The 23,827-nt window shown below is 48.2% G+C and overlaps 1 protein-coding gene across 2 annotated transcripts in view; it reads left to right on the forward strand.

Moving 5' to 3' along the window:
- The window catches only part of ETV6 (ETS variant transcription factor 6), a 155,237-nt gene that overhangs the window by 127,108 nt on the left and 4,302 nt on the right, over positions 1-23,827 (forward strand). For both annotated transcript variants that reach the window (XM_068162376.1, XM_068162377.1), the window contains exons 6-7: positions 14,858-15,000; positions 20,078-20,178. In XM_068162376.1, the coding sequence (XP_068018477.1) occupies positions 14,858-15,000; positions 20,078-20,178 (244 nt within the window). The remainder of the gene's footprint in view (positions 1-14,857; positions 15,001-20,077; positions 20,179-23,827) is intronic.

Consider the following 23,827-nt stretch of genomic DNA (forward strand, 5'->3'; position numbering starts at 1 on the left):
CCGCTGCTGTTCTGGTTAGGTTGTGACAGCTCCTGAATTGTAGGTGGACCCTATAAAGAGCTCACAGCCATTTAAAGGTGACAAAACCTGGATCACCACCAAAAATGTAGACAGCCTGTGTTTCACACCTGAAACCAACTTCATCAGTGCTACTGAACTCAATAGCATTCAGTTCAAATCCAAACCTGCTTCCTACCCATTTCACCACCTCCAATTCAGAGCTATTACTATTATGTCATTTCATTATAAGATCCTTTTTATGTCAGCATAGATGTATTTTTTTTAGGCTGTCAGCTAGTGATAGGACTAGGGGGAATGGAGCAAAAATAGAAATGGGTGGATTGAGATTGGATGTTAGGAAGAAATTGTTCCCCATGAGGGAGGTGAGACACTGGCACAGGTTGCCCAGGGAGGTGGTAGAATCCACATCCCTGGAGATTTTTAAGGCCAGGCTGGATGTGGCTCTGAGCAACCTGATGTAGTGTGAGGTGTCCCTGCCCATGGCAGGGGGTTGGAACTAGATGATTCTTGAGGTCCCTTCCCACCCTAACAATTCTATGATTCTATTTCCCACCTGGCTGTGATTATCTCCCCTGACACTGCTATAGTTAGCAGGGAGGCTTTTGACTATCAGTGGCTTGCCACTTGGATTTGGGAGAGACCATGAAAATCACACCACTTAGTTCCTGACCTGCAAACACAGATCAATTGAAGAGAGCTTCTTAAAAATCATTGCTATTAGTTCTGTGTTATGGATGAGGAACACTGATGTGTTGGGTGATGAAAAGATTTACCAACAGTCCAGTGCCAGAGCTAAGCACTTAGCACAGGATCACAGAATAGTAGAGGTTGGAAGGGACCTCCAGAGATCATCCAGTCCAACCCCCTGCCAGAGCAGCAGGACCCAGGGCAGGTCACACAGGAACACATCCAGGTGGGTTTGGAATGTCTCCAGTGAAGGAGACTCCACAACCTCTCTGGGCAGCCTGCTCCAGGGCTCTGGCACCCTCACAGGGGAAAAGTTTTTCCTTCTATTCCTGTGGCACCTCCTCTGCTCCAGCTTGCCCCCACTGCCCCTTGTCCTGTCCTTGGACATCCCTGAGCAGAGCCTGGCTCTGTTCTCCCCCCACTGCCCTGCACATCTTTATCACCAGGAATGAGGGCACCCCTCAGGCTCCTCTGCTCCAAGCTCAAGAGCCCCAGCTCCCTCAGCCTGTCCTCAAAGGGAGATATTTCACTGCCTTCAGTGGTTGGACTTGATGATCTGTGAGATATTTTCCAACCTGGTTGATTCTGTGATCTCTGGCTCTGTGCTGGGCTCTCAAGGACTCTCAAACAGTTCCCTGAGGTCCTTGATTTGAGGGGCCCAGAACTGGAAACAACATTCCAGATGTGGCCTCACCAGGGCAGAATAGAGGGGCAGGAGAACCTCTCTTGACTCTACTAGCCACACCCTGATCAGACTGGTGAGAAGAGAGCAGTAACTTTCTGCTGGCTGAACCATTAGCATTAGGTGATTTCCAGGGGAGATAGTGAAGAGGAACAGCTACCAGGGAAGTCCTGTGGGCTGCTGACTGAAACATTGGGCTGTGCTCCAAAATGTGTTCTCTTCCCAGCTCAGGGATTTTAAACTGTAAAAGGAATTCATCCAGGATGGAAGAGCTCTTCCAGCCTCATGAACCTCTTCACTTGTAGACAGAGCCTGGTTTTAAGTGCAGCATTCAGTTACTTGGTGCTGAGAAAGAAACCAAGGATTGTCCTTGTTGCTGTCTACAAATACTCAGTTTTCAGGAGGTTGATCAGTGAAGCTCTGGGATTCTAGTCAGAGAAAATAAAGAGCTCTGCACACTAACTGACTAAATCTTTGCTACCTTTTAGTGTAATATGGTTTCTCAAAACAGTATTTTCTTGGTAAAGCACTTTCTCTTTTACAGCAAGGAATTTCAGCTCAAAGGTCTTGTTGTCTCTTCCTCTAAGGCCATTTTACACTCTTCTAGCAAAGCAGGAGGCATGAAGTATCTTTATGTTGCTCATTAAGGTACATGTATTATACATCAATGGCTGGAGCTAATTTTTAGAATGATGTTGAACTTTCTTCTCAGCACAGTATGCATGAGTCTGGTCTGGAACTCTGGCAGGTCTAGAGGTCATTGAGACACTGAGGTGCTGGAGGGTGTGTAGAGAAGAGTAACGAGGCTGGGGCACGGTGTGGAGGGCATCATACAAGGAGAGGCTGAGGGAGTTGGGATTGTTCAATCTGGAGAAGGCTGAGGGGAGCTCTTACTGCTCTCTACAGCTACCTGAAAGGAGGTTGGAGTGAGGCTGGTGTTGGTCTCTTCTCCCAAGTAACCAGCAACAGGATGAGAGGAAATGGGTTTGAGTGATGCCAGGGGAGGGTTAGGTTGGACATAGGAAAAAATTCTTGAGTGAGAGAGCAGTGAGGGGTTGGAACAGGCTGCCCAGGGAGGTTCTGAAGTCACCATCCCTGGGAGGTGTTCAAGAAGATGTAGATGTGGTGCTTCAGTACATGGTTTAGTGGTCATGGTAGCTGGGATATGTTGGACTTGATCTTGAAGTCTTTCCCAGCCTTCATGATTCTATGATTGTGTTGGGATGATCCAAAGGAAGGCTTGCATCCCCCTGTAGATACAGCAGACAATGGTGAAGCTAAGTCACTCAGGCAGCAATAATCATCTCACTGCTTTAAAATGTTAAAGTATAAAAAACACCTCAGAAGGGGAGTTTAGCAGGGCAGGGTGCTGGACAGTCTTCCCCACTGGAACTGCCAGTTCAAAGCAGCAACAGTGTTTGGTGGCAGTCACTCCTACCTTGGACTTCAGCAAGCAGGCAGGCTGTCTGGCTGATATTTAGCTCTATGAGTCCCTCTTGGTTCCCCCCACATAGTCTCCAAGGATTCCAAGGATTTCACTCTGGGAGGGAATTATTTTTTTGTTTTAATGCAGTTGCAGTCAGGAGAGGTGACTGAAATTAGCTCTTCCACAGAATGGAAATTCCACTCCCCATCCAGCTCTGACTGGGAGAGGTTTGTTATCAGGCATTTGAGGATTTTGCAGTCTCACAGAAGGTACTTCCCCAAGGGACGAGGAGAGGCAGGCACTGCTACCTTGGCAGGTGTTCCCAGCGAGGCATGGCTGAGGCATGCACTGCAGCCCTGGTGGGACCACAGCTACCAGAAACCATCCTCAAGTTCTGCCCCCAGAGACTTCCTTGTGAGTTCTGCTCTTGACTTCCAGGGCAGGTTTTTGCCACAAAACTTTATTCAGGTGTTAGAAATGTCCTTTATTTCAGATACCCATGGCCACCTCAAGCTTGTTAGCATGTAGGCAGATGGGAACTGACATATTAGATCTCACCAGAAAGCAGCCAGTGGCTTAAAGGTCAACACAGGAATCCCTGCAAAGGGTTTTTATGGGATTACCCAACTACAGCAGAGTTAATTTTTCACAGAATGGCTTGGGTTGGAAGGGGCCTCAGAGCTCATTTACTCCCAACCTCCCCACCATGGGCAGGGACACCTCTCAACTACACTCAGCTGCTCAAGGCCTCTTCCAACCTGGCCTTCAACACCCCCAGGCAAGAGGCAGCTACAGCCTCCCTGGGCAGCCTATTCCAGAGTCCCACCACCCTCACATGGAAGAACTTCTTCCTCAGATCCAGTCTAACCCTGCTCTCCCTCAGCTTCAAACCAATCCCCCTTGTCCTGTCTCTAGACACCCTCAGGGAAAATCTCTCTGCAACCTTCCTGTAGGATCTCTTCAGCTATTGGAAGGCTGCTCTAAGGACCCCCCCAGAGTCTTCTCTTCGCCAGGCTGAACAATCCCAGCTCCCTCAGCCTGTCTTCATAGCAGAGGTGCTCCAGGCCTTGGATTGTCTTTGTGGCCTCCTCTGGACTCACTCCAGCACCTCTGTATCCATATGATTTTTGTCATTTTATCACACAGAGGTTGATTTGGAAACATCCAGAATGACCTGATGACATTTTGGTATTTACCTCACTTTTGATTCAGTCACTTAGAACTCACTGATACACTTTAGGATGTTTCTGGTGAAGATATATTGCTGAGCAGGCTCCTGGGATGTCCAGTGTCCTTTTCTCTGCTAGCTCTGGGACTGAAAGGCTTCTTCATTACTGCACAGCAAGTGCTTGGCACTGAAACATTTGGCACAACAACCTCTTTACTTGTACATCACCCAGTACAGATGCTAACCAAACAGATGTGTAGGTGTGAAATGCAAATTGCTGTAGAGCAGTGCTGGGTGTTGCTGGACCTCCTCCTCAGGGACTCAGTAAACCCCATGAAGCTCCAGGTTCACTCTGTGCATGCCTGCTGCAGCCCTCTCCCCATTCCTACATGCAGTGTAGAAGGATGGTGTTGTTATGCCCTGCCTGCCCCACCCTGCCATCACTTTGGATCCTATTCTGCTCTTGGGGCGGAAGTCCAGAGGCAGGGAAGTCTTATGCCTGTTGCTTGCTGGCTGTTCTTATCAGCTGGGTTCCTTACCAGCTGGGCTCTATCTGACTCTATGAGCTGCCTGATTTGTTTCTTCCCCTTCAGGAGCCTGAGGAGAGGCCAGGTAATGTTTAAACTGCTCAGAGGCACTGTTTGACCCACAAAGCTATTGACTGCTGTTGCAATGAGGACAGGCAAGATTCTTACCCTGCCAAAGCCATGCAACAGATCTAACTCCAGCTTGGCTTCTGGCTTGCCTCAGCCCCTCAGCCTGACACCCATGGAGGAGTACAGGGGTGCAGCATGAACCCTGCATGTACGTAAGCAACCTGTCAATGAAAAACAGCCTGACAGCCAAGACTGAAAATGCTGTCCCTGCTAGGAGTGCATCAGCTAGTGACTCATGTTCTGCTCACAGCTACAAACAGCACTTGGACTGGGTGTGGGCTGTGTGTTAGCTCTGAGCACAGAGAGGTATTCCCATAGCTCTGTAGGGATGGCAGTTTGGTTGTTTCCTGTTGGAAAGGGAACAGGCTGAGGGATTCTCCTACCCTTTTGTTTGAAAAACTTCCATCACTTCTCATAACTTGCAGAGGAGGGGAAGGATAGGTTAGCTAAGTGAGTCTTTCACAAACATACTGCTGAAAAAAAACCCTGCTAACTGACTAAGGCTTTCGATTGTCTTTACTTTGGAGTTGATCTGGAAAGCTTCTTTCAAAGGAGGAGGGGAACACAAACTCAGCTGATGGAGCTCTTAGATTCATAACGCTGGAAATGCAAAGCTAAAACATCACATGTCACCACACTTCAAAACATGGCACCTCGCTCATCAGTGTCTCCTCAACTTCTGTAGTAGGAGCAGAGCTCCTGCAACTGCATTTGCTCCATGTGATATCTATGACACTGTCAAGTTGTAGGATGACAGCAAAACCCTTTGTGTAGATGCAGCTACACATTTGTTTATTTTCTTTCTGTACAGCATAGCCCTATAGGCACAGACACAGTTACTACACAGTAGGCACACTGAGTGGAGGGTGGGAAAATTGGCACAGAATTGTTACACCTTTGGAGTAAATGGGTTAAATCCCAACAACACCTCTGCTGTGACAGTAGGGTGAGGGAGCTGGGGTTATTCAGCCTGGAGAAAACTCCACGGGGACCTCAGAGCTGCCTTCCAATTGCTGAAGGGATCCTACAGGAAGGTTGCAGAGAGACTTTTCCTGAGGGTGTCCAGAGACAGGGCAAGGGGGAATGGTTTGAAGCTGAGGGAGAGCAGAATTAGACTGGATCTGAGGAAGAAGCTCTTCAGTAGGAGGATGGTGAGACTCTGGAGCAGGCTGCCCAGGGAGGTTGTGGCTGCCTCCTGTCTGGGGGTGTTGAAGGCCAGGTTGGAAGAGGCCTTGAGCAGCTGAGTGTAGCTGAGAGGTGTCCCTGCCCATGGTGGGGAGGTTGGAGTGGATGAGCTCTGAGGCCCCTTCCAACCTGAGCTGTTCTAGGATTCTATGGTTCTGTGATACAGTTCCTTGGTAGTTGGTGACTTTATTAAAGAATCAGAGTACTGCTTTGTAAATTGAAACCTTCTCCTACAAGAAAGTCACTTCCATGGACAGGCATGTCCACACGACCTGCTGTGGCACTTGATACTGGGAAAAGGCTGTGCCAGCCAGGTCTGTGAAATGTCTTCTTCTACAGCCACCTCTATCCTTACTGCAGAGCTGCAGGAGCAGGAACTGCAGTTAGGGCTTGTTCTGGTCCCCACAGAAGCTAGTACTTCCCGAGCCATTGGAAGGCTCAATCATTTAGATGTCTTCCTTCTCATTGCTCTAATGCAGTACCTACATGCCATGGCTAGACAGACATGGTGAGTGGGCTCAGAGCACTCTCAGTCTCCAACTGGGTCAGCCCCATGCTAAACACTGTCCTGTGACTGAGAATACGCCCCCTGTTTTCCCTGGGGATTGCACACTTCCTTCAGGCTGAGCTGAGTGAAAACCACAGGAGGTTTCCTTAGCAAGATAGATGGAAGAGTGCTCTCCAGCACTGTGGTGGGGCAGGAAAAGACACCACTTTAGTAATATGGGAGACACAGTCTGTTTGGTGGAGGCAGGAACATGGAATGAGAGAACAGGGCAAAAAAAATCACAGGCATAATTTCATACTTCAGCTTTAAGTATTCAGCTTGCAAATTCTCCATCTATCAAGCTGTTCACATATTCTTTGTGATCTGGGTGCTCTTTTCTACAACCACATGAGGGATAACAACCTTTCGGATCCTCCTTCCCCTTACAAGATTTTATTGCCAAAGACAGAGCTTGGCCTCGTCTTGCTGTGTTCCTTTTGCAAGCTCACAGCACAACTGTTTGCAGGCTGACAGCCTCAGGTTCCTGCTCTCCCCCTCAGCGCTGGGTACGAGGCAGAAGCGGTGCACAACTGTTGTATTGTGAGATCTGGCAACCTCTCTCCTCAGCCCCAGCTTGAATTTACTGAGCTGAACAAACAGTTGTCTGTCAAGAGGTTTCTCCACATAGAAACATTGGCTGTACTGTACCAGCTTCCCATCTTGCTTCCCACAGCAGTCAGCATCCCCAGAAAGAATTCTCTTTTCCCTCAATAACCTGGACAGGGATCAGCATTCAGGGATGAGCAGGACTGCTCCCATCTCAGGATCAGTGCTCCCCCAGTCCTCAGTGCCATTTAACCACTTCATCATGACACTCAGCTACTACTTTGGCTTCATTTTGTCTGCTCAAATAAGTGTGCCATGGGATTAGGCAGCTACTGAGGATGGGTTGTGTCTCCACCCAGCAGTGATCTTACTGCAGCAGGCCCTTCTGTCTTAGTGTGCTGTCAGTTGTTCTCCCAGGATTTCTTTTGCCATGGAAAAGGCTTCTAGCAAGAACAGAAGAGCTGATTTGATAAGGTCCAGCCATGTGTCTTCCCTCTTCTTGGTACCAGCTTTGTTTTATCTCCCTACATTTGTTTGATGAGAGTAAGTTCTTATTGAGTAGTCCTCACCATACTCCTCTAACAACAGTACCAGCCAGCCCGATGAGCTTTGTGTGCCAGTTACACAGCTCCAAGGTCCACTTGGGTTATCCACAAAGCTGTGCCTGCTGCACTGTACAGGATGTGGTTAAACTGCAGCTGGAGTTCACCTCCATGGCAAGCCTAAACCAGAACTCAGGAGTTGTCTTCCAGTCACCTTTGTGATCTGTTGGTTCTGGCTTAAACAAGTAGCATGGTCTCCTCTGAGACTTACTGATCTTCTCCAGCAAGGGGGATGATCACAGGCTGAGGGTCCATGGGACTTTCTAAGCATCTCCCTCTTTCTTCCCTGCCCTCACTTTCTCTACCAGTGTAGTCTTGCCAGCTTCCTCGTGCTGGCTGCAGCATTCTGTAGATCTTCTGTCAAGCTGATTCAGCTCTCATACAGCAGAAAGCCAGCTGTATGTGTGTTTTCTGCAGGGCTTTTGTCTTCTGTTTAAGTGATTTAATTCAGCTCATAGCAAAATCTTACAAGGAGCCAGCACAAGGTAAGCAGCAGGAGAAAGGGAGGACCAAATGGAAGGGAGGTCATGACCTTCAAATAGCACCTGTGGACAGCTGAATTTGACCAGTTCATCATTTTGGTAGCATGGGCATCACCTTGTTAGCTATCCTAACCGCACTTCAGGTGTGCTTCAGCAAACCAGAGCAGCAGAGAACTTCTAGAGAAGCTCTGTTCATTAGTCTCAGTTGTGAACAGCCTTTGCTTACCTCAATGTACACAAATACAGCCTTAGTACAAACCACCTTGTAAAACAAAGGGGCCTGGGCTTGGGAGAGCTCCTCAGCTGGTAGAAATCACAGAACCATTTCATTCAGATGAGAATGGAGAAATGTTAGGCTAACCTACTCAGCATAGGGTAAGGCCTCAGCTGGTGTCAGAGGGAGCATGACAATGTGATTTTGGCAGGGTTTCTTCCTCCTTCAAGTCATGTTAGTGTCCAGCATGATTCTGTCCTGAGGGCATCACTTAAACCAGAGTGGTCTCATTTGTATGTAGCAAATATTGCAGGGCTAGGCAATGTTATCTTCCAAACCAAAGAGGCCTTCAGCACATGTGTGCCTGTGCATGATGTAGTCTAAGGGAACACAGGTACAAGACTCCCAGTACTGCAGCATCAAGAGTACCCAGCTTGTGCCTGTCTGCCAGCCAGACGATTCTAGAGCATTCATCATGACTGCACAACTGTCAAAAGACTAAGAACCTAAGGTCATAGAATCATAGAATGGTTTGGGTTGGAAGAGAGCTCCTAAGGCCATCTAGTTCAACTCCACTGCGGTCAGCAGGGGCATCCTCCACTACATCAGGTTGCCCAGAGTATTGTAGAGCCTGACCTTGAATATCTCCAGGGATGGGGCCTTAACTACTTCCCTGGGCAACCTATTGCAGTGTTCCAGCAGCCTCATGGTGCAGAACTTGTTCTTAACATCCAATCTCAATCTGCTCTTCTCTCATATCAAACCATTGCCCCTGGTCCTGCCACTACAGGCCTGTGCAAACAGTCCCTCTGCAGCCTTCTTGGAGCCCCCTTCACGTACTGGAAGGCTACTTTTAGGTCTCCCCAGGGCCTTCTCTTCTCCAGACTGAACACCCCAGCTCCCTCAGCCTGTCCCTGTAGTAGTAGAGCTGCTCCAGCCCCCTCATCATTTTTGTGGTCCTCTGGACCTGCTCCATCAGGTCCATGTCCTTCCTGTGTTGAGGGCTCCAGAGCCGGACACAGCACTACAGGCAAGGTCTCACCAGAGCAAAGTAAAATGGCAGAATCCCCTTTTGCTGCAGCCCAGGATGCATCATACTGAGATGCCATTTGAGTGGTAAGGGATGGATGTATTGCTATCATGTAGCCATTAGGAAATATTTATGTGCCAGTTTTGCTGTCTGTGGGGGAGGTTTTGCCTATGGACTCAGAAGGATATTTGCTTCCTCTCACACAGTGTCTGTTTGATTGTCACAAGGGATTTTTAATGACAATATTACTGCCTCCCCTTGTTTGCAACATTACCAAACCATGCTGTTAATGTGGGCAGTAAACAGAGCTTTTCAGCCAGAGAACAGCAATTTTACTGTGACAAAGAGGAGTGGCTGAAGCTTGGTTGCTTCTGCCACCTGAAAGCAGGGGTTAAAACTAGAGCAAGGAGGCTGCTATTGGAAGGGTTTAAAGCCAGCAGTTGGTATTTTGGGAGAAATTTCTTCCTACTCCTGAAATCCCAACCACTCTGTCTCCTGTCTCCCACCCTCCCCAGGGTAGAGCAGCTGTCCTTTTTTGCTCTGCCTAATGTCAACCCTGGCAGCCAAGCAGCATCCAGGAGACTGAGTGGGCAGGCAGCACCAAAGGCTTTACTTCAGCTCTGCCAACCTTGGGACTGCACAATCCATGGCTGTTACTAGCAGGCATAGGAAACTGCTGCCACTTACACGTATAAGGCAGTGCTTATGGGACACATTTTGAGAGCCAGCTAAGTACTGCACATCTTATCACTACCTGGTACATAACTATAAAACTCCTTCCAGAAGCATGGCTGCAGAAAGCTGCAGCCTCTCCACTTTGAAGGTAGAGTTTGCCCTCATTCCCAGCCAGACAGTTCAGCCTTGCCCAGTAGTACTGCTGAGAAGGTGGTGGGAGATGGAAAGCCCAGCTTCCAGGAGCCCTGCCACACTGCTGGACCCCTTAACCACCTTCCCACTTCAGCTGGGTGTGCTGGGGGAAATGGTTCCTTCTCCTACAGAGAGAGTTACTTTCTAAGTAAGCTTATTTTAGCCAAAGGCAGGAAATTGCAACATGCTTAAACAATTCAGGTACCAGCCCTGACTCTCCCCTCTTGAAAATGTGACTCAACTACCAGTGGCCTCAGCAGTTGCTCACCAGCCAACATACCCCCGTGGAGAGTACCCCCATGTGACTGCTCCTTTGGAGGCCCTTCTGACAGCCAAGGAAGTGATTTAGTCTTCATGGAGTCTTTCATACCATCCAGACTTTGCTCAAACAAGTGATCTGCACTTAAAAAACAACTCAACAACTCTATATACACAAGCCCTTCTGTCCATTTCTCTCTCCTTCCTGACAATGCATGGAACACTTCTGACCTTCCTGGAGGATGTGACTTTCTGTATTGTCTTCACCAGCCTCCTTTCCCAGGGGAGAAGCTCCTTTCAATAGCATTTTCTAGCACTGCCCCTTCTTGGGGTTTCACCAGTTTCATATGCTTGCAATGCACTCCAAAAGGGCTCTGCTCTACTCTAGATTCATTACACTTGCTAAGAGTTCATAGAATCATGGAATGGTCTGGGTTAGAAGGGACCTCCAAAGGTCATTTAGTCCAACACCCCCTGCAGCCAGTTGACAGTGTTTGACCTAGAGCTTCTACTAAAGATGGCCTCTACTGGCCTAATAATTATTTAGCTGTTACTCCTCTGTCAGTCAGGGACACCCCTCCAGAACCTCCTGGGTTTTTACTGAGCATTCCATGGAGAAAGACATCTATGTGTGGTTAAAAAGAAACAAACCCTGAGTGCCTGTGCTCAAATTCCTCAGGGTCTCCCACGTGAGACCTGAAAAAAGGCAAAGTGGTCCTCTGCAAACAGAGCTCAGACATCTCCTAAATTGTGCTGCCAAGCATCAGCATGACTTCAGCATGCATGCTCATAGCTCTCAGCAGAGGTGAGAAGTGAAGTGAGCCTAAAACTTTCCTACTGGTGTTCAGATCTAATGCTTTTGCTTTCCTGTTTGCAGTGGCTGGAGAGACAGCAGCCACAGTTGCACTGATGCATGCCAGCTCAGTCAGTTGTTGCAGCTCGGTCAGACGCCTCAAGTTGCTGACAGAGAAGTGTAGCTTTTGCAGACAAGTTTTTTAAGTGGTTGTAGGAGCCAAGCAGAAGTTTCAGGAGTTCTGTGTTTTCTTTTTGAAGCAAACAAGTAGTCCAAGACACTTGGGTGGTTGGGTGGTGGTGGGTTTTTTGGTGAATTCCATCAGCCTACTAAATAACTCTGCAAGTCTAAGCAGCTCAGTCAGTTTAGAATATGAGATGGAGCCCTTGATCACTTAGGACTTCTCTTGTGAAGATCTCAAGATGCAGATCTGAGGTTTTTTTTCTCTTGTGAGGAATATTTATATTCAAGCTTAGCCTAAATTAATTCTAAAAATTAAGTGAACAACAAAAAACAAATATGCATTTCAATGCTACCTCTTCTTCAAGTCTGAAGCTCAGTTGTTAGTCCAGTAATACACCACCCAGACATCTCAGGCTGAATTGTGTTGTGCTTTCTTGCTTTCATGAAGGAGGGCGCACCGTGCAGGCAGGGAGCAATGGATAATCACCAGCACCTTTACATCCAACCAGGTTCAAGGTGAAATGTGCAGCCCTGGCTCAATGCACATGGCTGCTGTCAAGGAGCCATCAGCTCCTTGAAACTCCTCCAGGAGCCTCTGTAGAGAGGATATCAGGGGTCTGCCATCCCCACCAGTAGGAGCTGTAATTATACACTTGGAAATGTTATTGGTTGCCTGCTCTTTAACCACTCTTAACAAGCCCTCTCTCAAAGACTGGTTTGGATTTCAAAGTAGAATGCAACTTTACAGCCATCTTAGGGCTCTGGAGAGCTAGCTCTACAGCCTCTGTTGTTTCTGCCAGCAGCAGAAGCCCCAGCTCTGTGCAGCTCACTTGCCGTATTTCATAGCTGCCAGTTATACTACGCTGTGCTGTGCACACACACACATTGCAAGCAGGAAGTAGGAGCAGCTCAGCTCTTGGCTTCCTCTGTCTCAAGAGACTGCCATGAAACTGAAAAACACTAAAGTAAAACCTAAGTATCTGTTAGACCTTTAATTAGCAACCTGAGGAGTGTTTGCCAAGAGGAAATTTGAATTCAATTATCCAAATAGAAAGTATTTAACCTCTCAATAGCACTCAAGTAATTATAATACTTGGGTTCTTTTTGTTGTTGTTGTTGTTTGGGTTTTGTTGTTTTGGGTTTTTTTTTTCAGAAACCTTAAAGAAATAAAACAAAAAGCAAAATGAAAAATGTTAGGTGTCAATTGCCTAACACGTGAAGTGTCCCAAGGCAAGCTGTGACATTGCCCATGCTTTAGACTCTTCATGTTGCACAAGAATCATAGAATCACAGAATTCTCAGGGTTGGAAGAGACCTCAAGGATCAGCCAGTTCCAATCTCCCTGCCATGGGCAGGGACACCTCACTCTACATCAGGTTGCTCACAGCCACATCCAGCCTGGCCTTAAAAATCTCCAGGGATGAGGCTTCCACCACCTCCCTGGGCAACCTGTGCCAGTGTTTCACCACCCTCATGGGGAAGAACTTCTTCCTAACATCCAGTCTGAATCTACCCATTTCTAGTTTTGCTCCATTCCCCCCAGGTCCTATCACTACCTGACACCCTAAAAAGTCCCTCCCCAGCTTTCTTGTATCCCCCTTAAGATACTGGAATGACACAATAAGGTCTCCTTAGAGCTTTCTCTTCTCCAGACTGAACAGCTCCAACTCTCTCAGTCTGTCCTCATAGGAGAGGAGCTTCAGCCCTCTGCTCATCCTCTTGGCCCTCCTCTGGACAGGGAAGGCCTGGATAGAGGTTCCAGCATCTCCAGATCCTTCTGGAGGCTCCAGAACTGGGCACAGTACTCCAGGTGGGGTCTCACCAGAGTGGAGTAGAAGGGGAGAATCACCTCCCTCAACCTGCTGGCCACACTTCTCTTGATGCAGTTCAGGCTCTGGCTGGCTTTCTGGGCTGCAAGTGCACACTGGTGGCTCATACTGAGCTTCTCATCCATCAGCACCCCCAATTCCTTTTCTTCAGGGCTGCTCTCAAGCCAGTCCCTGCCCAGCCTATATTGGTGCTTGGGATTGCCTCAACCCAGCTGCAGGACCTTGCATTTGGTCTTGTTGAACTTCATGAGGTTGGCTTGGGCCCAGCTGTGCAGTCTGTCCAGGTCCCTCTGGATGAATCCCTTCCCTCCAACGTGTCATCTGCACCAACCACACAGCTTGGTGTTGTCAGCAAACTTGCTGAGGGTGCCTCAGTGCCACTGTCCATGTCATCAACAAAGATACTAAACAAGATTGGTCCCAGTACTGATCCCTGAGGGTCTCCACTTGTCACTGGCCAGGAGGTTTAGGCTGGATGTTAGGAAGAAGTTCTATACAGAGAGAGTGATTGCCCATTGGAATGGGCTGCCTGGGGAGGTGGTGGAGTCACCATCATTGGAGGTGTTCAGGAGGAGACTTGATGGGGTGCTTGGTGCCATGGGTTAGTTGTTTAAGTGGGTTGGATTGGTTGATGGGTTGGACACGATGATCTTGAAGGTCTCTTCCAACCTGGTCCGGTCTGGTCTGGTCTAGTCCTATTCTATTCTATTCTATTCTATTCTATTCTATTCTATTCTATTCTATTCTATTCTATTCTATTCTATTCTATTCTATTCTATTCTATTCTATTCACATGGACTCAGACCCATTGACAGTGACTCTTTGGGTGCAGCCCTGAAGCCAGTTCTTTATCCACTGAAGGAAGGAGAAGCCTTGAGCAGGGAGAGCAGGTTGCAGGGTTCTTATTTCCCAGTGAAGCAGCGAGCAAGGGCAGCAGTGCCAGCAGAGGTGGGTTTGTGTGCAGCAGTCCAACAGTGAACACTCAGCTAAGAGCAGCAGGTCACCTCACACAGCTTGTCATCTGGTAAGGGCCTTGGTCAACGTTAGGTCAGGGAGAGAAAAGGAGGGCAAAGGGCTTAAAGGCTTGTAGGACCTGGCCTGCAGAGTGAACCCCAGCTGGAGCTGTGTCCAGAGAGGGCAACAAAGCTTCTGGTCTGGAGAACAGGGCTGGTGAGGAGCAGCTGAGGGAACTGGGGATTGTTCAGCCTGGAGAAGAGGAGGTTGAGGGGAAAACTTCTGGCTCTCTACAACCTTCTGAAAGGAGACTGAAGCCAGATAGGGTTGGTCTCTTCTCCCAAGGAACGACTGACAGGACAAGAGGAAATGTCCTCAAGTTGTACCAGGGGAGGTTTAGGTTGGACATTAGAAGAAACTCCTTCACTGAAAAGAGTTCTCAAAGACTGGAACAGGCTCCTCAGGGAGGTGGTTCAGAGCTGCAGAGATGTGGTGCTGAGGGACATGCTTTAGCCCTCGCCTTGGTTAAGTTACAGCATGGTATGAAGGATGATCTTAAAGGTCTTTTCCAACCAAAATGATTCTATGATTCTATGGCTGTGACACATCAGAAGAGGCCGAATGCTGTTTCAGCCCTGCTCCCAACTGTCCTTTCACTACACACCCAGAGGTGTCCAGAATGAATGCAAAGGCAGAAGTCACTATTGTCTTGCTCCTCTCTCCACAGACTGTAGGTTGCTCTGGGACTATGTTTATCAGCTGCTTTCTGACAGCCGGTACGAGAATTTCATCCGATGGGAGGACAAGGAATCCAAAATCTTTCGGATAGTGGATCCCAACGGGCTGGCCCGGCTGTGGGGAAACCACAAGGTAAGGAAACGAAGCAGGTTTGCTTCTGTGCCCCTTCACCCTTTGTGTTCTCGCAGGATGCACTCATGAACAGAGGGAGAAGAAAGAAAGCATCTGCATATAAACTGCTGCTGGAACACTGTGATCTTTCATGCTGTACACATGAGAAATAGAAATCATCCAGCTTTAAACCCACCTTTCATCTAGCGAACCTGTTGGGTTGGTTTCAACTCACTTAGTTGTAAATGGATTTAATTGCAAAGAGTTCAGGAATCAAGGGTCCATTTCTCTCAAGGCAGTTCATTTCTTCCTGAAACCCCATGCTAAGTAAGTTCAGCTGAGATGTGGTCTGCAAGGTGCTCTCTAATACGGCTGGGCAGGAGCTTTCTATCTGTGTTCCTGTCTGCACCTGCGTTGAGAGCAGCTCTGAAGAAAGAGACTTGGGGGTGTTGGATGCTGAGAAGCTCCCCAGCAGCCAGCAGTGCCCTCAAGCAGCCCAGAAGGCAGCTGTGTGCTGGGCTGCAGCCAGAGGAGTGTGGGCAGCGGGACAAGAGAGGGCGTTCTACCCTTTGACTCTGCTCTGCTCAGACCTCACCTCCAATCCTGCCTCCAGGTCTGGGGTCCCCAGCAGAAGGACACAGAGCTGTTGGAGTGAGTCCAGAGGAGGCCACAAAGATCATCCAAGAGCTGGAGCACCTCTGCTGGAAGGACAGGCTGAGGGCGCTGGGCTTGTTCATCCTGGAGAAGACTCCAGAGGGAGCATAGAGCAGGGATCCTCCAGGAAGGCTGCAGAGGGACTTTTCCTGAGGGTGTCTAGAGACAGGACAAGGGGGAATGGTTTGAAGCTGAGGGAGAGCAGGGTTAGACCGGATCTGAGGAAGAAGTTCTTCAGTCCCAGGGTGGTGAGACTCTAGAATAGGCTGTCCAGGGTGGTTAAAGGCCAGGCTGGATGAGGCCTTGAGCAGCTGAGTCTAGTTAAGAGGCCTTCCTTCCCATGTTGGGGAGGTTGGAGTAGATCATCTCTGAAGTCCCTTCCAACTTGAGCTATTCTGTGATTCTATGTGTTTGATGTAGGAGGAGGGGCATCAGTACATCAAAAGCCACAAAATAAGCAGTTAGTTCATTAGTTTCCTAGGTATGGTGGTTAGATTGGATCTTAGGAAGAAGTTCTTCAGTATGAGGATGGTGAGACTCCGGAATAGGCTGCCCAAGGGAGGCTGTGGCTATCTCCTGCCTGGGGGTGTTCAGAGCCAGGTTAGATGAAGCCTTGAGCAGCTGAGAGGTGTCCCTGCCAATGAGAGGTTGGAGATTAGATGATCTCTGAGGTCCCTTCCAACCTGAGCCATTCAAGGATTCAGTTTTCACAGACTGTCCTGTGGCACACCCCAGATACTACAGGATTACAGATTTCCTTGTCAGAAATAGTAACTCTGCTTTGTTCCCTGGGAAGCAGTTACTGATTTTTTGCAGTTTAGGGCTGAGTATGTACAGCTATGTACAGCTATCTCTGTGCGTTTGTGATGAATACAGGAGTAGTCAGCATGAATTTCCAAAAGGGAAGCCATGCTTGACCACTGTGATACCCATCTACAATGACATCATGAGCTCAGTGGATGCAGGGAGTATGGTGGTTGTAGCTTATCTTGATTTTACAAAGGCTTTTCAGACTGTCTCCCAAAACATCCTCACACAGTAGCAAAAAGGATGACCCAGAATATAGTGAGGTAAATGGCTGAACCACTGGGCTGAGTCACAGAGTGGTAAGGTTTGGTAGGGATCTCTGGGGATCATCTAGTCCAATCCCCCTGCTAAAGCAGGTTCACCTCAAGCAGGTTGCACAGGATTGTGTCTCGGTGGGTGTTGAAAGTCTCCAGAGAAGGAGACTCCACAACGTCTCTGGGCAGCCTGTTCCAATGCTCCACCACCCTCAAAATGAAGAAGCTTTTCCTTAAGTTCAGGTGATACCAACTATGCTCTGATTTGTACCCATTGCCCCTGGGCAGCACTGCAGATAGCCCAGCCCCATCCTCATGAACTCCACGCTTTAGATACTGGTAAGCATTGGTCACGTCCTCTCTGTCTTGTCTTTTCCAGACTAGAGAGTCCCAGGTCTCTTAGCCTCACTTTGTAAGAGAGATGCTCCAGTACCCTCACCATCTTCATGGCCCTCCATTGAACTCTCTCCTCTATTTCCCTGTCCCTCTTGAACTGGGGAGCCCAGAACTGAACACAATATTCCATGTGTCCCCTCACACAGGGAGAGTAGAGGGGGAGGAAAACCTCCCTTGGCCTGCTGGCCACACTCTTAATGCACCGCAGAACACCATTGGCCATTTTGGCCATGAGGGCATGTTGTTAGCTCATGGTGAACTTGTTGCCCACCAGCACTGCCAGGTCCTTTACAGAGCTGCTTTCCAGCAGGTCACTTCCTAACCTGTCCTGCTGCAGGGGTTTGTTCCTCCCCAGGTACAAGACTCTACACTTGCCCTTGCTGAATGTCATGAGATTCACCTCTGTGCAGCAATCCAGCCAGGTCCAGGCATCACAGCCTGGCAGGGTGTCAGCCACACCCCCCAGCTGTGTGCCATCAGCAAACTTGCTGAGAGTACATTTGCACTCTGCTCCTTCATCCAGGCCCTTGATGAAGATGTTGAACATGACTGGAGTCAGTACTGACCCTGGGGGCCTCCAACTAGACCTGTACCATTGGTTACAACCCTCTGAGCTCTGTCATTCAGCACCAAACTAGTCAGCAGTGATGTGACCCCAGGGGGCCAATACTCTTTAGCATCTGCATTAGTGACCTGGATGATGGGACAGAGCACAGCCTCAGCAAGGCCTTGGACAATACTGGGAAGAGTTGGATGTTCCACCAGAGGGTTGTGCTGCCATCCAGAGGGACCTGGACAGAATGGAGAAATGGACTAGGGAATTTCATGAAACTTAACAAGGGACAATGTCAGTCCTCCATCTGGGGAGGGATGACCTGGGGAGGTGTGGGACTGTACATTGCCCCTCATTGTATTTCCTGTGGGACTGTGACCGTTTCATTAGAAAAATGGTAAGACACTGGAGCAGGCTGCCCAGAGGAGGCTGTGCCGTCTCTGTTCTTGGAGATGTTCAAAATCCAACTGGACACAGTCCTGAGCAGCTGTCTCTATCTGACCCCAGTTTGAGTAGAGGGACTGGGCTAGGTAAGCTCCAGAGGTGCCTTCCAATCTCAGTTCCTCTGTGATTCTGCATACAAAGCCTAGAGGCTTAATAAGGTGAAGATTTTGTCATCTGTCTCAGAGGGCTTGGGCTGCAACACTGGGGAAATGGAGAGTTCTGCTCTTACCCAACCTCCATGCTAATAACCGGGCCTTGTCCTGCCTCACATTTCATGTCTAAAACTACTTCAGAACAGTAGCCACTTGGGAAGCTCAGTGGCCTTTTAGCATGTCAGGAATTGTAGAAGCACACCTGGTAGTTCAGTGAGTGGAGCCTGCATTTTGTCACAGCAGCTCCTTATATGGCCTCCCTTAGCAGAGTTGCTGTGGTCAGGGCAAGCCAGAGGAGGTCTGCTCTTCAGGGCTGGTTTAGACAGGCAGATGGTTCACTTCAGCTGGGTCACCACTACAGGCTTCTGCATGGTGTTGGGACTGGCAGAGCTGTGCCAAGCCAGCATGAAGGCTGGCAGATCACAAGCATGCTTCTGCTGGTTTGGCATGCTTTGCCCATGGCGAGGCAGCTGCCTTCTGCTCCTGCAAACACAGCTTTGCTTCTACAGCTGACTCTGCTGGGAGCATCTTTGCCAGCATAGTCACCTGTGTTCCTCATACTACAAGAAAACTTCACGGTAGATATAGCCTAAAGGACTGATCCTGCTACCCCAAGTGGAGGCTGCCCACATACAGGTCCACCACTGCCTGGTCACTTCCGCCTTTTGACACTCATCTTCAGCAGGGCCATGCCTTAAGCCCCCTGAAGTGCTCTGGCCATGGCCCTTGGGGTTAGCAGCTCCCAAAATGCAGGGAAGGCTCTGTCACAGAAGCAGAAGTACAACCTAATGGGCTTCTTGATTTACACCCATGTAACAAGGGAAGGAACAGCTGGGTCTCCACAGTGCTCTGTAAGCATTAACTGGTTAATGGAGGGGAATCCCAGAGGAGCAGTGCTCTCAGCAGGGATTGCTGACAGGCTCAGTCTGTTAAGCACTTATCAAGCTCCTACCAAAGGTGGTTCTCTTCCCCTTCTACTCTGCCCTGGAATATTGCATCCAGTTTTGGGCTCCCCAGTTCAGGGGGACAGGGATCTGCTCAAGAGAATCCAACAGAGGGCTACCAGGGTGACGAAGGGACTGAAGCATTGCCCTATGAGGAGAGGCTGAGAGCCCTGAGGCTCTTTAGTCTGCAGAAGAGAAGACTGAGAGGGGATTTAATAAATGTTTATAAATATCTGAGGGCTGGGTGTCAAAAAGGAGGGGACAGGCTCTGCTCACTTGCACCCTGTGATAGGACAAGGGGCAATGGATAGAAACTCCAGCACAGGAGGTTCCACCTCAACATGAGGAGGAACTTCTTCACTGGAAGGGTCACAGAGCACTGGAACAGGCTGCCCAGAGGGGTTGTGGAGTCTCCTTCTCTGGAGACTTTCAAGACCCATCTGGATGTGTTCCTCTAGATTCTCTGGCAGGGGGGTTGGACTTGATGATCTCCAGAGGTCCCCTCCAACCCCTCCATCCTGTGGTCCTGTGAAGAACAGGCCTGTCACATCCCACTTGGCATGAACGTCTCCTTCCATCTACTGTCTCCTCTGTGGTTGATGAAGTCTTTTGTTACCTGTGATCCAAGAGACTGCAGAGAAACCTCACTCTGAATTTTTGTTAGACCGTCTTGCTTAAATTGCCCTGAGTGAGAAGAGGCCTGTAAAAAATTGTTGATGAGGGCTGGAGGGGCAGGATGGGCCTGCAAACAGCAGAAGCATGGAACATGTAATTCCTTGAACCAACTCAGTTACTTTAGCAAGCTGTGATAGTTCTGCAACTCCTTTAGAGGCTTGGGAAGCTTCTCATGAATCATCTCACCCTGTTTTTCCATTTTCTTTTGAAAAAAAACAGAATAGAACAAATATGACTTATGAGAAAATGTCCAGAGCCCTACGCCACTACTACAAACTAAATATCATCCGGAAGGAGCCAGGACAAAGGCTTTTGTTCAGGTAATTTGTTCTTTTCTTTGCCATCCCTTTCTAACACACAGCTTGGGTGTTGAAGATGGGGAAGGGAATTGTGTGGGGGATGCTTGGTTGTGACAGCTGTAACACAGGTGGCAATGGGCACCCATTTGTGGAAGCTGCCTAGAGCAGTGCTCCCTAGCTTTCAGGGCAATGTAGGCAAACAGGGACCTGTGGCAGTGGTCAGTGGACTCAGAGAATCCTTTTCCCGGGCTTCAAGCGGACTGTGCCATTGTTTAAGACCTTGGCTAAATGATTCATGATCTCAGCCAAACTGCTAGAAACTTGCTCCAAATTGACTTCTCAAACACAGCTGCCAGTGAAAGCTAAGCAGGGAACAGGCATTTCCTCAAGTGCATCAGCATAACAGAAGTGCTGATGACCATGTTTTCACTGCTGCTGCCTGCAAGGAAGAGAGGGACCTGCAAGAGCTGCTCATCAAACGCATGGGATGGGAGGATACAACCAGGAATTTAGGGAACAAAGCCTGAAACAGCACGAAAGCAGGGAATTGCTTGTACAGACTTGAGTGTGACTGGCAGAGTGTGAGGGCACTCTAGCTCTCTTCAAGCAAGACCAGTGAATGTAGTGCATACACCTGACCTACAGAGCACTGAACTCACACCAACAGCTGCTTTGATGTCAGCATGTGCTTGGAAATGTGCTTGGGTGGGTTGAAACTACCCCCCAAAATAAAACTGCCAAACCAGCTCAGCTGAAAAGCAAATGAACTATTATTTACAAGCACACTAAAATCTAGAAATATGGAATGCAATTAATATGTACAAAATATATAATATTCACATATATTTACAATTCATAAACAACACAAGAACCCCCCCTGGACACAAGCAGAGGGTTACCAACAGCTTCCCCTTCCCTGCTCCCTTCCCCCCTGGTACAAGGGAAATGAGAGAGAAGAGCCAGAGAGTAGCTTCTTAGTACTTAGCCTCAACAAAGAAACACAGCCAAGGTCAGCAACAGCTAAGCAGAAGCCACCAGCTAGTATCTGCCAGAGCGAAGAAGCTGAAAAGAGACTTAGGTTATGCAACTAACTTTATGTCAGGGATTATTTAGACCTTATCATTATTTTCCCTTTTGCATCCAGTGGTAATTTATTTACATTCTACCACTTTCTATTCAATCTGTAGAAAATTTTCCTAGGCATGAGCCTAAAACTGCCACATGGTATCAGTCGGGAGGCACTGGGTTGGAGTTTGTGTTCTTAACCAGCTAACAGAACTGCATTAGCACTGCAGCTATCTACATCTGGAAAGGTTTCTATGGAATATCTTACGTCAGCTCTTAAAGATGGAGGAGAATGAAGGGAAGAGGGAATCGAAGGGAAGAGGGAATCAAAGGCAGAACCAACTGCACAGTTTTACTAATTTTATGGTGTTAAGGTAAAATGTATAAAGATAAAACAAGGCTGCCCTATCAGCAGTAGTACCAAGGGAACCTGGATCGCTGTGGCCTTGTGTGAAGACTGCACAGGCCTGGGGGGATTCTGTGATGCTGAACAGTGCTTGGATGCTGTCCCTTCAGTGGGGGCACAAACGTAACAAGAGTCCATCTCTTCCCAACCAGGCTGCCTCTTTCCTCTAAACTGTAGCAACTAAATACCCTTGGATACCTCACTTCCTCTATCAGATCTGGCCAAAGTTCACCAACAGATTGAAAGGTCGCCAGGAAGCATAAAAACATGAGCATACAAACCTCATTTCCTTTGGAAACTGGGGGGGGGGGGGGGGGGGAACAACACCCAAAGCATTTTTCTGCACAATTTCCAATACAAAATTATTGATGTTGTTTTCTTAGACCTATTTATATCTGAAGGGGAAAAGAACAGCTGCAAAAAATCAAGCCATTAATGTGCCTTTCTTGGCTATTTCTCACAAGCACAGAAATAATCAGAACTGTGACTTCATAAGTAACATGCAAGCAGTTGTCATCAGCAGATATGTGCAGAGCTTCAAGGAAAATGGAGTCAGAGAAGGATTTCTTTTAGGTTGCCAGAGTGTCTTGGCAACAAAGGAGGTCACAGATCCTCTTTCCTCAGTAGCTTGTAGTTCTGTAGAAGTAATTAGTTTAAAAATGTAGTCAAATTTTATTACAACTAAATACCCATGCTTTGAGGTCCTTGACATGACTTAAACACAGATCAGAAAGAATACCTGAAGTACTGTGGTGCAGTTCACAGCAGCCCATTTCCTACATGGCTTAGGAAACAGAGCACACAGAAGGTAGTGAGGGCTGTGCGACCACTCTGGTTTGATTTCATCCTGATGTGAGCTGAAGAAGATGAGCAGAGGGTTTAAATCAGGGCACGGCCTGGCCCCTAGGCGTTGGTGCATTGTCACTGATTCACCACTCCTGAATGCCATTTTTTCACCAGTGTAACACCATTAGTATCAGCAGCACTCCTGTAGCATACAAATGGGAGTGACACAGCAGTGACTCACAGCCCTTTTTTTTTTTCCCCTAAATGCATATGTGCACATGATTTCCAAAATTAGTGAAAGGTTATTTCCAGGCTGTGCTATGCATTTGTTGAGAGACTTCCCATTTTCCAATGAAAAGCCGTCAGGTTTATAACCTCAGCGGCAGAGGAGGAGGCAAATCTTGCCCATGAGCTTCAGCAGTGATTTTTCTGGGTCACTGATAGTAACGAGGCTCCTGTTACTAGGCTCCTGGGTTTGTTTTCATTGGGGCCAGGGATACTGAGCATATCATCAACCTGAAATAAAATTAGCTCCTCTGATTAACACATTTTGTACTGCTGAATGTCAGCCAGTACATCGTTAATGAAAGGCTGTGAGATGTTGTAACACTTCCAGCACAAATATCTTTCCTCCTAAGTTCTCCAGAAGTACATGTAAGAAAACCTGGTGTTTAAACCCTCATCCTTCCTGTGCCGTGCTCTCTTCCTACACCACTGAACTCAGAAAGCAAACCCAGAGCTTTTCTGTGTACACAAAAGCATCCTGGCAAAAATCAAGACTTGATCTGCAGGCTGGTGGATGTCCTTTCCCACTTCCTACTGCTGCCATGCCTCCCCAGAGGCAGTTTCTGTTTCTGGCCCCCTGCAGACCTTCTGCATCGAGACATCAGTGCTGGGAGCCATGGCATTCATTTAGGGAGGATGCTGCTTCCTTACAGTGACGCTTGCTGCAGTCACACAGGAAGAGACTGTCTTTGCTTACAGTTCTCTAGCCCAGAAGATTTTTCATTTCCATTTCCCAGAACATTTGACTTAGGCCTTGCCTTTTTCCACCACTGGTTCTTTGGTGTTTCGTATTCCTCACCTGCACAAACCAGGCCTCTCCATTACTTGCGAGTGCTTTTGCTTTGAAATGTGCTGGCCATAAAGTTCTTTCTTTAATGTTCCTGTCACCAGACACCACAAAGGAATGCACCTGTGGCATGCTACCATCTTATGTGACAACAGCAAACAGTATGTGGGAGCAGTAAATAACATTCTTTGGAAGAGACTGGGGGGAGGGGGTTGGTGCAAATCTGGCTTTTCACAGTGCCTGTAATTTTGTTTGTTTGTTTGTTTGTTTCCTTCCAAGAGATTGAACAGGGCAGAAGCAGTAGACTGGGAAGAATCTCAGAAGTATTAAGGCATTGGGAG

This window comes from Melanerpes formicivorus, unplaced genomic scaffold (genome assembly GCF_026170545.1).
Source record: "Melanerpes formicivorus ecotype bairdi unplaced genomic scaffold, bMelFor1.0.p_v2 SCAF_64, whole genome shotgun sequence".
In the NCBI taxonomy this organism is placed as follows: Eukaryota; Metazoa; Chordata; class Aves; order Piciformes; family Picidae; genus Melanerpes; species Melanerpes formicivorus.